General features: G+C 44.9%; 1 protein-coding gene and 1 long non-coding RNA gene across 4 annotated transcripts in view; one reads left to right on the top strand and one right to left on the bottom strand.

Moving 5' to 3' along the window:
• The window catches only part of LOC108789234, a 12,160-nt gene extending 1,223 nt beyond the window's left edge, over positions 1-10,937 (top strand). Inside the window, exons 2-3 of the long non-coding RNA XR_001941384.1 lie at positions 6,419-6,423; positions 10,928-10,937. This is a non-coding gene — a long non-coding RNA (uncharacterized LOC108789234). The remainder of the gene's footprint in view (positions 1-6,418; positions 6,424-10,927) is intronic.
• CCDC120 (coiled-coil domain containing 120) overlaps positions 7,713-13,944 on the bottom strand; it is a 21,009-nt gene continuing 14,777 nt past the window's right edge. For all 3 annotated transcript variants that reach the window (XM_018559194.1, XM_018559193.1, XM_018559195.1), the window contains exons 8-10: positions 10,749-10,850; positions 9,490-10,374; positions 7,713-8,657 (exon numbers count right to left, since the gene is read on the bottom strand). In XM_018559194.1, the coding sequence (XP_018414696.1) occupies positions 8,549-8,657; positions 9,490-10,374; positions 10,749-10,850 (1,096 nt within the window). In that variant the 3' untranslated portion in view covers positions 7,713-8,548. The remainder of the gene's footprint in view (positions 8,658-9,489; positions 10,375-10,748; positions 10,851-13,944) is intronic.

Genomic DNA, 13,944 nt, shown 5'->3' with positions numbered 1-13,944 from the left:
TGCAGTAATAACCCCCAGCATTGGTGTCAGTGAATGCAGTAATAACCCCCAGCATTGGTGTCAGTAACTGCAGTAATAACCCCCAGCATTGGTGTCAGTGAATGCAGTAATAACCCCCAGCATTGGTGTCAGTGAATGCAGTAATAACCCCCAGCATTGGTGTCAGTGAATGCAGTAATAACCCCCAGCATTGGTGTCAGTGAATGCAGTAATAACCCCCAGCATTGGTGTCAGTGAATGCAGTAGTAACCCCTCCAGCATCAGTGTCAATAACTGCAATAATAACCCCCAGCATTGGTGTCGGTAACTGCAGTAATAACCCCCAGCATTGGTGTCGGTAACTGCAGTAATATCCCCCAGCATTGGTGTCGGTAACTGCAGTAATATCCCCCAGCATTGGTGTCGGTAACTGCAGTAATATCCCCCAGCATTGGTGTCGGTAACTGCAGTAATATCCCCCAGCATTGGTGTCGGTAACTGCAGTAATATCCCCCAGCATTGGTGTCGGTAACTGCAGTAATATCCCCCAGCATTGGTGTCGGTAACTGCAGTAATATCCCCCAGCATTGGTGTCGGTAACTGCAGTAATATCCCCCAGCATTGGTGTCGGTAACTGCAGTAATATCCCCCAGCATTGGTGTCGGTAACTGCAGTAATATCCCCCAGCATTGGTGTCGGTAACTGCAGTAATATCCCCCAGCATTGGTGTCGGTAACTGCAGTAATATCCCCCAGCATTGGTGTCGGTAACTGCAGTAATATCCCCCAGCATTGGTGTCGGTAACTGCAGTAATATCCCCCAGCATTGGTGTCGGTAACTGCAGTAATATCCCCCAGCATTGGTGTCGGTAACTGCAGTAATATCCCCCAGCATTGGTGTCGGTAACTGCAGTAATATCCCCCAGCATTGGTGTCGGTAACTGCAGTAATATCCCCCAGCATTGGTGTCGGTAACTGCAGTAATATCCCCCAGCATTGGTGTCGGTAACTGCAGTAATATCCCCCAGCATTGGTGTCGGTAACTGCAGTAATATCCCCCAGCATTGGTGTCGGTAACTGCAGTAATATCCCCCAGCATTGGTGTCGGTAACTGCAGTAATATCCCCCAGCATTGGTGTCGGTAACTGCAGTAATATCCCCCAGCATTGGTGTCGGTAACTGCAGTAATATCCCCCAGCATTGGTGTCGGTAACTGCAGTAATATCCCCCAGCATTGGTGTCGGTAACTGCAGTAATATCCCCCAGCATTGGTGTCGGTAACTGCAGTAATATCCCCCAGCATTGGTGTCGGTAACTGCAGTAATATCCCCCAGCATTGGTGTCGGTAACTGCAGTAATATCCCCCAGCATTGGTGTCGGTAACTGCAGTAATATCCCCCAGCATTGGTGTCGGTAACTGCAGTAATATCCCCCAGCATTGGTGTCGGTAACTGCAGTAATATCCCCCAGCATTGGTGTCGGTAACTGCAGTAATATCCCCCAGCATTGGTGTCGGTAACTGCAGTAATATCCCCCAGCATTGGTGTCGGTAACTGCAGTAATATCCCCCAGCATTGGTGTCGGTAACTGCAGTAATATCCCCCAGCATTGGTGTCGGTAACTGCAGTAATATCCCCCAGCATTGGTGTCGGTAACTGCAGTAATATCCCCCAGCATTGGTGTCGGTAACTGCAGTAATATCCCCCAGCATTGGTGTCGGTAACTGCAGTAATATCCCCCAGCATTGGTGTCGGTAACTGCAGTAATATCCCCCAGCATTGGTGTCGGTAACTGCAGTAATATCCCCCAGCATTGGTGTCGGTAACTGCAGTAATATCCCCCAGCATTGGTGTCGGTAACTGCAGTAATATCCCCCAGCATTGGTGTCGGTAACTGCAGTAATATCCCCCAGCATTGGTGTCGGTAACTGCAGTAATATCCCCCAGCATTGGTGTCGGTAACTGCAGTAATATCCCCCAGCATTGGTGTCGGTAACTGCAGTAATATCCCCCAGCATTGGTGTCGGTAACTGCAGTAATATCCCCCAGCATTGGTGTCGGTAACTGCAGTAATATCCCCCAGCATTGGTGTCGGTAACTGCAGTAATATCCCCCAGCATTGGTGTCGGTAACTGCAGTAATAACCCCCAGCATTGGTGTCAGAAACTGCAGTAATAACCCCCAGCATTAGTGTCAGTGACTGCAGTAATAAGCCCCAGCATTGGTGTCAGTGACTGCAGTAATAAGCCCCAGCATTAGCAGCACTGGCAGTACTACCCCTCCATCCCCAGTATAGAGGTATCTAACCCCTCACAATGGTGGTAAGCAGTGGCGTAACAACCGGGGGGGGGCAGCTGGCCCCTGGGCGTAAAGCTGAAGTGGGGCGCCAGCCACTTTTTGCCTAAAAGTGCAATTTTCCTGCCGTTTTGTCAGCGCATCTGTGATTTCTTTCCTCCCTGCTGAGCGCTGCTCTTTGTCCCAGCGGGGAGGAGAAAAAGTGACAGCCGGCCGAGCGCTGCGGGAGGAGACCGCCGTGAGCGGCCGGTGTCTCTCCTCACACACCGCTGAGTGTTTTTGTAGATAATTGAGGACATGGTATGGTTACTGTATCTTCAATTATGAATGAATGGGAGTGATCTATATCTTTCTAGACAATGTTCTCTTGAGGGTGAATTCATAACAGAATTAGGAGAACAACAATCAAGGACCGTTACCTACCTTATGAGATTTTGGTTGGATTCTGAATGTCAAGAAGTCCAGGCTAACCCCAACTTCCTGCCTGGGGTGTCTGGGCCTAATCCTGGACTCCGATTTGGGGGGTTCAAAAGGCTTCAGGATCATATCAGGATATTTTTAAATCATTTATGCATGAGTGTTGGGCCTATTGGTGTCCACATTCAGAGCAGTTTCCTTTGCACACTGCCATGCTCAGAATTTTCAGCTGGAAATTCTGCATGAGTGGAACAAAACACCTCTGTCTCTGGCCAGGAACATCTCAATTCCCCGACAAGAATGTCCCCATGTGGTGGCTAATGTCTCCCTCTCCTTTTCTAAACCTGGGCAAGTCATGAGGCTGATTGCAAAGACAGATGTGAGTCTTTTTATTGGAGAAGGGTGGGAAGGTGGACAAGGGGTTGTTGTTGGGTCTCTGTGCAGGGTTGTTGGTCAAAGAAGTTCTTCCTGGAACTCCAAACCATTAGGTTATTGCTTCACTAAACAGATGACTTGCATGTTCATCCTGCAAAGATACAGTCAGACATCTATGGGGTCATGAAGAGTTCATCAGCAGCGTTGGAGGTTTACCACATACCACTCAGGGTTCCAGCCCTGTCTCCGGTCTACTTTCAAAGAGTGGACAATTGGCAGGCAGATTATGTCAGGTATCAACATCTAAACCCAGGGGACTGGTCCCTTCACCCTCAGGATTTCCGTCAGCTTTGCACTAGGTAGTGGTGGATGTGGATCTTCTAGCCTCTCCCTTCAATACCAACCTGAAAATATTTGTCATGAAGATCTACTAGATGTGCCAGATGCCTTGGGAGCACCGTGGGACATATTCAAGCTGATCAATGCATACCCACCAGTATGTCTTCCAACCCAACCCAAGCCATTAGGCATCAAGGACCTTCTTTTCCTATCACTGCTCATTCTGCCAGGGTGGTTAGTACCTTCTGGGCTTTCTGTCATCAGACCTCAGTGTATGTAAGGCTGTGACTTGGTCTTTTGCTTATACCTGTACCAAATGTTATAAAGTAGATGTGGTTGCATCTTACAGGAGGCAGTGTGAATTACCTCAGGGGGGAGAGGGCTCACCATGTTTTTTTTTATGTTGTTGGTGTATTTGTCCAACATCCTTGCAAGGTACGGCTTGTGGATGTCCAACTGGTTCTACCTATCTTGCACTGTGTTCTGCTACCAGACAATCTCGGGCAAAGGTGAGGTTCGGCCACTAGGGGGTGCTATGCCACTTGTTGCTCTTTTTTTTCCTCTCTCTTTACATCTAGCATCCTGCTCAAGTAAGTGGCACTACAACAAACTGGTTCTTTCCAATCTACAATCAAAGAGTTGTGTCTTGGTGAACTCAGAGAAAACATTTTTACCAGGAGTGCTAAAAAAAAAGAAAATATACATTTTTAAATACCCCTTCCATTGGTGGTTAGTGGCTGTAGAATTGAATACCTCGACCACACCGCTCTCTTCCATTTGCCTGGGACTTTATTTGTACTGTCAGGCAGAGATCACTAGAGGGTAATATAGAGATGATATATAGAAGGGTGCAGAAATAGGGCGAGATGGTAAGACGAATGTTGTGGTATTGGGGAGGGATGTATGAAGAGGAGGTGTAGTAATGGGTGGGGTTATTAGGAAGAAGGATTCAGTAATGAGAAGGGATGGCAGGAGGAAATGGTGCAGTAATGGAGGGATGGTATGAAGAGGGATACAGTAATGGGGAGGGTTCATATGAAGAGGGATGCAGTAACAGAGGGATGGTATGAATATTAAGAGGCATGCAGTAATGGGGAAGGATGGTATGAAGAGGGATACAGGAAAGGGGAGGTATAATATGAAGAGGGGTGAAGTAATGAGGAAGGATTATATGAAGAGGGATGCCGTAATGAGGAAGGATGGTATAAAGAGGGATACAGTAATGGGGAGGGTTGATATGAAGAGGGATGCAGTAACAAGGATGATATGAATATGAAGAGGCATGCAGTAATGGGAAAGGATGGTATGAAGAGGGATACAGAAAAGGGGAGGAATAATATGAAGAGGTGTGAAGTAATGAGGAAGGATTATATGAAGAGGGATGCAGTAAAGAGGAGGGATGGCATGAAGAGGGAAGTAGTAATGAGGAAAGATTATATGAAGAGAGGTGCAATAATGATGAAAAGGCACTATAATGAAGAATGCCAAGACTGCAGTCACTTGTTTTGCTCACAGCTCGGAGATTGGACACCCAATCCCTTCACATATACTTAGTGTAATGATGGCAATGCATAAGGTAATTTTTTTAATGAATTTGACTTCCATTCATAAGAGTGATCCTACGCATCAAGGGAACCTGTCACATTCAGTTTTGATTGTTTCATAGTCCCAATAGAGTGTGCTGTCCATAGACTACATTGGTCAGCTCAAATTGGTCTGAAATTGCCATCTACAGCCACCAGAAAGCACCTAAAACCTAATCAGCATCTTCTGACTAGTTCACAGATTGCTAAAACATGGGAAGAACGTATGTCACTAGTAGCCACCATTCATAAGTCCACCAGACTGTTTTTTAGAACGGTAATGCCCATAGCAACCAGATTCCTGTCACCATTTTTCCAACCTTTATTTTAAAATAACTCAGAAACTGGAAGAGAGGCTAATTTCAGGTTTGACATGTCATGTCCCAGCCTTTTTTTTCTATTTAACTTTTGGAATGAATACCACTTCACTTGCTTTGGAGTCTAGAAACAAGCAGAACATAACTCACAAGTATAGTACTGTCCTTATCAAACTGCTGGTATTTGGTTTTATACATTGAGCCCTACGACTTTTATTTGTCTGTCATACTAATCTGCATGCAGGAGGTTGATCAACCTAGAATAGGTCTGAACTAAAACTGGCGTCATGCACAGGAACTAGAACATTTGTAGTATAGCTAGAAGAGAACAGCTGAGATGTATTTTTACACCTACAGCACACATTTTTTTTTTAATAGCCAAATTCAACAATATATTGTTTTTAATAATCTGTGGTATAACAAAAGTGTGTTCTGTGGTGTGTACTCAATGTTTTTTCTGTTGCAGGTTTAACATTGGAGGGGTACGATACTTTTTAAAGCAGCCTTCAGCTTTTATTTCCATGTGACTATTAAGTACATCTTCCTTTACCTGGTTATAAACTAGGAACCAATAGAAGCATTTAAAAAATCTGTGACCTGTCATTTTACTAGACCAATAGCCTTCTCCTATGATGTTGCTCCCCCTTACTGACTGAGGCTGACATGGCACTCACACAAGAGTCTGCACTTTCAGCCAGTTGGGGAATAAGTGCCATCAGGATAAGTGGCAGCTACACCTTGCTGATCCTGCCGCTGCAGAGGTTTAGTCAGCAGCACATTCGTCAGTTTGATATGTGTGCAAAGGTGTTTGCATGCTGTAAGGGTATGTTGTAATACCTTGTACAGCTTCCCCTTAATCTTGAAGCCTGGAAGTTTCCAAGTGGACCTGTTAATAACTTTATAAGTCTCAATGAATACATTTCTCCCATGTCACACTATACAGAAACAGCAGTACGTTCAACCAATTAGAGCTTTGTTGCTTGGCCGGTGCTGTCAGATTAACACCAAGAACATGAACAAGCTAAATATTTTGCTGCAGCCTTATTGTTCAATGAGTAGGCTTAGAGTGGGGCCACGACTAAGGGCTTGTTCACATCGTGTCCGGAGCAGAACAGTTTTTGTCGTCACCTGAAATGCATCCCAATGTATTGCTATGGTATTTCTGGGTTCTGTTGACACCAGTGCAGTCCGTTCCAGTAAAAAAAAAAAAAATGCTGCAGGCATTTTTTTCTGCTCTGAAACATATCAAAACCACATGCAGATGCACTGGACTGCGCACGACAGCCCATTGTAAGCTAAATAAAACAATGCACTGGACCCCGTAAAAAAAAAAAAATGCATCAAAAACGCACTGCACTTGCAGATCTGCTCCACAACTGATCTGGACACGGTGTAAACATAGCCTAAGACCAGAACTTCAGCTGCTATTGTTTTTCCATTAATCACCCATCAGATTGAAAATCTGCATTAATGTTATTCTGGGGTGGTTGTGTAGGGGGATACTCGCAAAGGTCATATAGTTGCATCTTACAGGCTTATTGACAAAAGGGTGAAGAGTTTGGAGAAGGCAGGAGAAGGGAACAATCTAAAAGGTGCCCATACACTGCTCGATTCTCGTACGAGAATCGCGGGAAATCCCGCGATCGTACGAGAATCGATCAGTGTGAACGGAGACGTGCGACCGTTTCTACTGTACGGTCGCACATCTTCCGTCGAACCAGCATGTTCGAAAACCAGCCGGGAATCGTACGATTCTCGGCTGGTTAGAACGGTGCTCGGAAGACAAATGCCGAACGGGCCGGTGTGCACACGCGCACACTGCCCGTTCAGCATTGCGGTCATCGGAAGCCCGCCCCTCAGGGGGGCGGGCTTGCGATGATCGAGAGTGCGATCTGCCTGTCCTAAGGTCTTGCGATGGTTGTAGTGTGTATGGCCACCTTTAGACAACATAGCTGATTTGGAAAGATTCTCCAATTCAGCTCACCTTTCCAGTTAAGCTATGTTGTCCTAGATTGTTCACTTCTCCTGCCTTCTCCAAACTTCACCCTTTTGTGAATAACCCTGTTAATGATTTGTTGAGATTCTGTGTTTTTGTCTGAGAAAAGTGTATTAGATACTCTTCTTACTTACTGTTTGTTCACCAGAGCAAGGACATGGTCAAAACGAAAAACCAGAAATGGTGCGGGTGTTTATTTATGTATATATGTTTTGGCTGGAGCCCATTTTTAAAGGATTCTCAAGAGAATGCAGAACGTTGATTAAATATCCGGTAAACTCAATATTTTTGTTACTTTATTTTTTAGAATTTATTGTTAAATTGTCCTGCCCAATAAACAAGTTACTTCCCCTTTCCCCAAATAAAATGCGTTTGTACATATTGCACAGTGTTGTCCAGTCACCAGTGTGTGGAACAAATAAAACAAAAATCAGAAGAGATACTACAAACTGCTTCTTTTACAATGGTCCCGACCAGCATGGAGGCAACGAGTCCAGCTCAGCCTCATCTTCTCATGCAGCAGCTGTAATGATTGATTTCTTTCCAGTGTATCTACTTACAAACATTCATTGTGGATACAAGTTATCAAACTATACAGTGTTTTACACAGCAGGGAAACAAGACTGTTAGCAAGCACTTTGCTGTTTCGGTTTGGCACAGGGTTTACATTGAGGTTTACTACTCTTTAGCCAGTCCGAGTAGACTATGCCTTTATTTTTCTTCTACTTCCTGCTATTGAAGGTTACAATTCACACTGAGATAAATTTGTATTATCTCAGTTAAGTCACAAGGATACAGAGATCCAAAGAGGCAGCAATATTAAATGTACACAAAATTATCTGGTTTCTTCCCCCCCCCCCCCCCAACACTGAGAAAGACGAATGCCAATGAACGCACGATATAACATAACATTTAGGAACAAGGTCGAAAAATGGAAACTGTACGTATCACAAAACCCCCTCTACCAGGGAGGCACTTGTAGAGAGTGTTAAATTGGCATTTGTGAACAGGAGGACCAGTCTCCCCTTGCTGCGCACTAAACCTCCAAAACGGTGTAGCTACTTATTGCACTTACAGAACCAACAAGCAAGGAGGCCTAATATGCGGGGATCATTTCTGTCCTGTTTCACTCCTCCTGACTAGTCTTATTGCTGAAGAACCAAAATAGCAGTGTGGGTCTCTCGTTCTTTGAGGAAGATTTTCGGCATTTTGGTGGTGGGAGGCATGACGGGAGGGCCGCCATCCAGTGTCAGACTAAAGTTCCCGGTGGTGTGCCTTCTCTTGACCGCTCTCCTTGTGCCCGACTCCCCATGGTGGCCTGGCTGTACAGATCCTCATCGACGTATTCTGAAAAGTGCCTGATTGGGGGTGGGGGGGGGACATGGCAAGCAGGTGAGGTGGCCATGACAGAATGCGAGGCGGTGGTGTAATGTAGTTTGTGAAGGGGGGACAAGCAGTGCATACCATAATTAATGGTGGAAAAGTGTTTCCACATGCCAAAAATTGGATAGAGTAATGAGGAGGGTAGGAAAATTTTGAACGTGAAGTGAGGAGGAACAGCGTTTGAGTGGGCATTGAGAATTCAAAATTAAATGAATGTTCAGGGAGAAAAAAAAAGTTGTCACATTTTTGAGAGTGAACAGAAGATTGATAATACGTGCAAAATGAAGTAGGAACAGTAACATGGATATAAAATGGAGATCAGTGTTTGGAATAGAATCAAAGAAGAAAAAAAAAGGGAAAAAGAAATTAGAAAGCTGTAAGGTTTACAAGGCAGCCCATGCAAACGTAACACTTCAATAGAGTGCCTTTCAAATTCTATCTAAGTGTATACCAACTCAGCTGGAAACTATTTTATGTAAAAGAAAAAAAAGTAAATCAAATATACTGTAGAAAACTTTTCTGCCTAGTGTATGGCTGCTGTTGACTCAGCAGATCATAGTTGGTAGATTACACCTCCTTATCCCCTCAGCCCTTTCCAGTTGAATTTGGCTGTACAGAGTCACAGCAGATCAGAAAACAAATATATACATTTATATTACTATTTTTTTTCTAACTCAGCACCAAGTTAAGGATGACTTTTCTGACGGTCACGTTAAGGCCAGATTTTTCAGCCACTTGAGGTGCGTATACGTGTGCAGGCAACATTTGTGCACCTGACAGGAGACAGTTCAGTAGAGGACTTCGTACCTGCTATGCAAAGGGGCCCCAGTAAAACTGATGGAGTGTGGAAGTGGGGATCCAGTCTGATAGTGTCCCTCGTGATAACCTGGACGATAGTATCTCTGGTACTGCATGTGCGAGGGAATAGGGCCCCTTTGAACTCCCCCAGTTGCTGCTGAATTGCGCAAGTACCAGTCCCGGAGCCCCTCCAGTGCTAGAGCTTTGTGCACATTCCTCTCCATTGTCTCAGGTGGTGGAGCCCGAGGCTGACTCCTGGACCGAGGACCAGGATGGGAGACATGAGGGGCACTGCGTTGTTGGAAGCCATCGGAATGCCAAGGCTGCTGAAAATGACTAACATCAGTCAACTGAGGGCCACAAGATTTGTTTCGAGTAACGTTTCTGCGCTGTTGGGTCTCGGCACGACTCCGAAGGGTTGGGCTCCCCATATAGCCCTCGTAGTAGCCGTCTCGTCTAGAGTAATGGCTACTACCATCAGGTTCTGCCCACCAGGGAGAGTCAGGTTCCACCCACCATTGACCTTCTGATTCCGCCCACCCTCGTGTCTGCTGCTGTTGTTGCTGCTGGCGGTCCATGTAATAATCTAACAGTATTTCTTCATATGGAAGGCGCGAGTTGGTGTTGGGTGTTCTGGGGTCTGGGGATATTGCCCCTCGCTGTTGGTGGTGAGTGGGTGCGGGACCAGCCTGAGAGCGATCACTTAGGGCTTCTGAACTCTTGAAGGAAGGTTTTCCCTGGGTCTCAGCAGGAGGAGGTCTCTCTATCAAAGCTTCAGAACTGTTGCTTCGCCGGCTCCTGGCTGAATGGGTGTGTGGACGTTCGCTGGGGAAGCCTACTTGAGAGTCTTGACTTCCTGTCCACTGCCTCTGAGACAACCCTGACCCGTCCGACCTGGAAATAAGGTAAAATATAAAACAATAATTATTGGTTATGTTGGACACATGAAACATCAGTCCCTTGATTTTCTAATTTCTTCAAACTCAATTTATAGCTGAACTCCAGGCAGATATGAAAAACACCAAACACACAGCAGATTGACCAGAGGGTTAACCTATCACTGTGCTGCTAACACCCTTTACTGTCCAATCATAGGCTGGAAAACTGCTTAACTGCAGTTAAGAAATGTCGGGTCACCAACCTGGCTATGTCATCTGGTATGCTTTTTATCTTTCAAGACAGAACGAACAACCTTTTTTTGTAGGATTGCCACATCTTGCCGCATGACTTGATAACACCCTCCACTAAAGCAACACTTCAGAACCTACCTCAGTGCAGAGCTGCTGCAGGCATTTCGGCTTAGGACGGGCGTGGCCGGAACGCTTCGACCTTCTAAACTGGATAGACTGCGAGGGAAGGAGCGCGTGGGGCTGCAAGTGAAAAAGAAGATTGAGTAAATGAATATAAGATAAAATAAATGCAGACAGATAGTTATTACTACCAGTAGTTATCTCTTCAAACAAGTGTACGTTTACTCATATTTTCAGTTCTTGTCCTGTCATGGCAGTATTGGTAAGTCTCAGCTGCATAAAAACACACACTATCTCTAGGCAGAGAGGAGGCATTCCTACATTCTATACACATTTGTTCCCGAAAATAAATATAACCGTCAGCAAGAAAGAAAAAAATAACCAATTGTAGAAAACAGTCATCTTTCCAGTTTCAATGCGAAGTTTACCTTTCTGACCATGTTCAATGTTTGAGGTCACCGCGCTTGTAGTCCATTGACTCTTCCTTCTATGTTACTCAATGTCCATACCTTGGTATGGTCAGGCGTTTCACCGGCACACACTAAGGGAATCCAGTACCAAAATACCAGTTTATTAAATAAAGTGCAAAGTGTCACACAGCGTCATAGTGTGCTGACGTTTCGGGTCCACGCAGGGATCCTTTCTCAAAGCGACATGGTGACCTTGGCATGGACATTAACAGGAGAAAGAGTCGGCAGGAGCAAAAGCATTGCACCCGTGATTAAAAAAAAAAGAATACATGCATATGCTTTATTTTATGAAAAAGTGTGCATTTTTTTTTTAAAAGGTATTTCCCTTTAAGTTAAAAATCTCTCTAGGTAGGGCTAACGATGGTACCCTGCTCAGCATTAGTAATATAACTATGAACACATCCTAAAAGTTCCTTACTGTCAATTCAGAATATCACACAAGAAATAGCACTAAACCAGACTGACGCACCTGCATACATAACCCACCACTGCATCATCAAGCATATTTTTTCCTGTTTCAGGCTAACTCAGGCTCAGTAAATTCCTGAATAGGATAAACTTTTTAAAACTCAATTCCAGGCAGTTATATTTTAACTTTCTTGCGTACCTTTAATACTTTTTTTTATTGCAATTTAAATGTCATGTTTTTCTTAGTTTGGTTATAGACACTTGTTCCGGTGTTGTGCCCCTTCCTTGCTGTGCCATTCACAATGAACAGCACAGTGAAGACGTTGCAGTCATCCTTTGTGAAGAAGGACTAAAAGGGGCTGTTACACAACCTGCCACCCTGCACAAGGGAGAGAGCAGTGTCGGCCAGTTGAAGGAAGTGAAAAACACAGGGCCAGGGGCATTATTACCTACATTTATGGCTGGAGTTATTGTCACAGGATACCCTGCTCATGAAAATGGAGCACGTTTCAGGTATGCTACAAGATGGCTATTGCTAAAACATTAATTGTTTTGTCTTGACTAGTGTCAATGAGGGCAACACATATCAAGTTACAAAACAAATAAATACTGAAGAGTTTTAGAGATGAATTAAAAAAAAAATTCATATGTAAATATGTCATGTGTATTTAGAATATAAATCTTTTTCATTATACTATTTTGCTGGTGGGTGTTAAGGACTTTATAAATTCTATAATCTAAATAATTAAGGGAGTCATTAACTGTGCCTCCTTACACAGCTTTCACAGCTCCCCTTGGTCAGAGATGTTCCATTACTCACAAATCAAACACTTTTGTTTCCCACACTATCAAACAATCTTCCTCCCTGCAAACTTTGACACCATTTGCATTGTGTATATTTACAGGATCCCTTATCCAGAGATACAACAAGCCCCTAACCCCCTTCCATATGTTAAAGGAGAAGTATGAGGTGAGTGCTTTTCACTCACCTCATAGTTCTAGCCGACCTGTGACAATGAGTCACAGGTCGGCTCAGTAGATCGGGAGGTGAGCGAACACATACTGGCGTTCGCTCACCTCTCGATCCTGTCACGGCTCTCTGCCGTGACAGGGGAGGGGCTGGATTCCCCCCGCTCCGATCCGCCAGCGCTGACCGGCGGAACGGACGGGGGAGGGGGCGGGTACAGCTGGCTCTGCCTCTAGATAGGCAGAGCCAGCTGTCACACACGCAGCTGGGCGGGTCCAGACATAATTGTCGGCATCCGCTTCAGCTGCGGCGTCTCAGTATAGCGCGAGCAGTAGCTCATGGTATACCGCGAGCTGTAGCTCTCGGTATACTGAGCTTAGGGTGACGCGAGGATGCTAGTTTGTGTCCTCCCGTTACCCTAAGGAGAACTATGGGGAAAAGCCTTAACTCCATAGTTCTCCTTTAAAAGCTGGTAAAAGGATCTCAGGACTAATTTGGAACAGGAGAACTTGAGGCAAATTTGGCAGACCATGGCTCAACGTTTTAACACACTAGCAGTGAAGTCTAACCCTAAACTACCAATATGCTAGTTCCGCAATGCATGGAGGAGTTTGTATCCACAGGTCTGCGTTTTAGAGGATGCAAGTCCCCTGGCACTTTCCTACATATATGGTGGGAATGCTCACAAATTTGGAGAAATTGGACCATTGGTCTCCAATTGCTCTGCAGGGTTTTGGGCAAAGGTATCCAGAAAGAAACCCTGTTGAAGTTGAAACCTGCACATTATATGAATGAACAATTTCACCTCTTGACATTTTTGTTCACTGAAGCTAAGGAGATTCTCCTAAAGCGTGATGGTCCTCCAACACTACAATTGCACAAGTAAAGCAAAAGATGTCCTTGTTCTTAGTGAACAAGAAAATTACTCAATTACTTCATGTGATTGGACTCTATGTCTATTGGCTCCCTGACATGTATGAGAGTATAAAGTGGCCTATATGCACTCCCAGTTATCATTCTACCCCTCACCCTTTTCCCTGTGACTTTCCCAAGTCATTCTCTCCTGGTTCTCTCTGATCTTCTCTATTTAATGTCCTATGTTTATATGTGATCTGCCTCTCGAGTTAATTGTTCCATACTTACGCCAACGCAAACAGAACCATTCCCAAAGCTCGGTTTATTTTTTATCTATGAGTTTCTCCCATGTTATTTTTCTGCTTATACTTTACTGTTTTGGGTATGGGATAGGACCCGGCTCTCAGTAGCCACGCCGTCAAAGCCAGCGACTGTAAAGAAGGATGGAACACAGGACCCAGGGACAGAAGATCAGGGCGCAGAGGCAGACGCCACGGGCGTCCACCACCAGCTG

The sequence above is a fragment of the Nanorana parkeri genome, unplaced genomic scaffold (assembly GCF_000935625.1).
Source record: "Nanorana parkeri isolate BGI_ZX_2015 unplaced genomic scaffold, ASM93562v1 scaffold380, whole genome shotgun sequence".
Taxonomy (NCBI): domain Eukaryota; kingdom Metazoa; phylum Chordata; class Amphibia; order Anura; family Dicroglossidae; genus Nanorana; species Nanorana parkeri.
The sequence above is the reverse complement of the archived record's forward strand: the minus strand, read 5'-3'. Positions and strand labels throughout refer to the sequence as shown.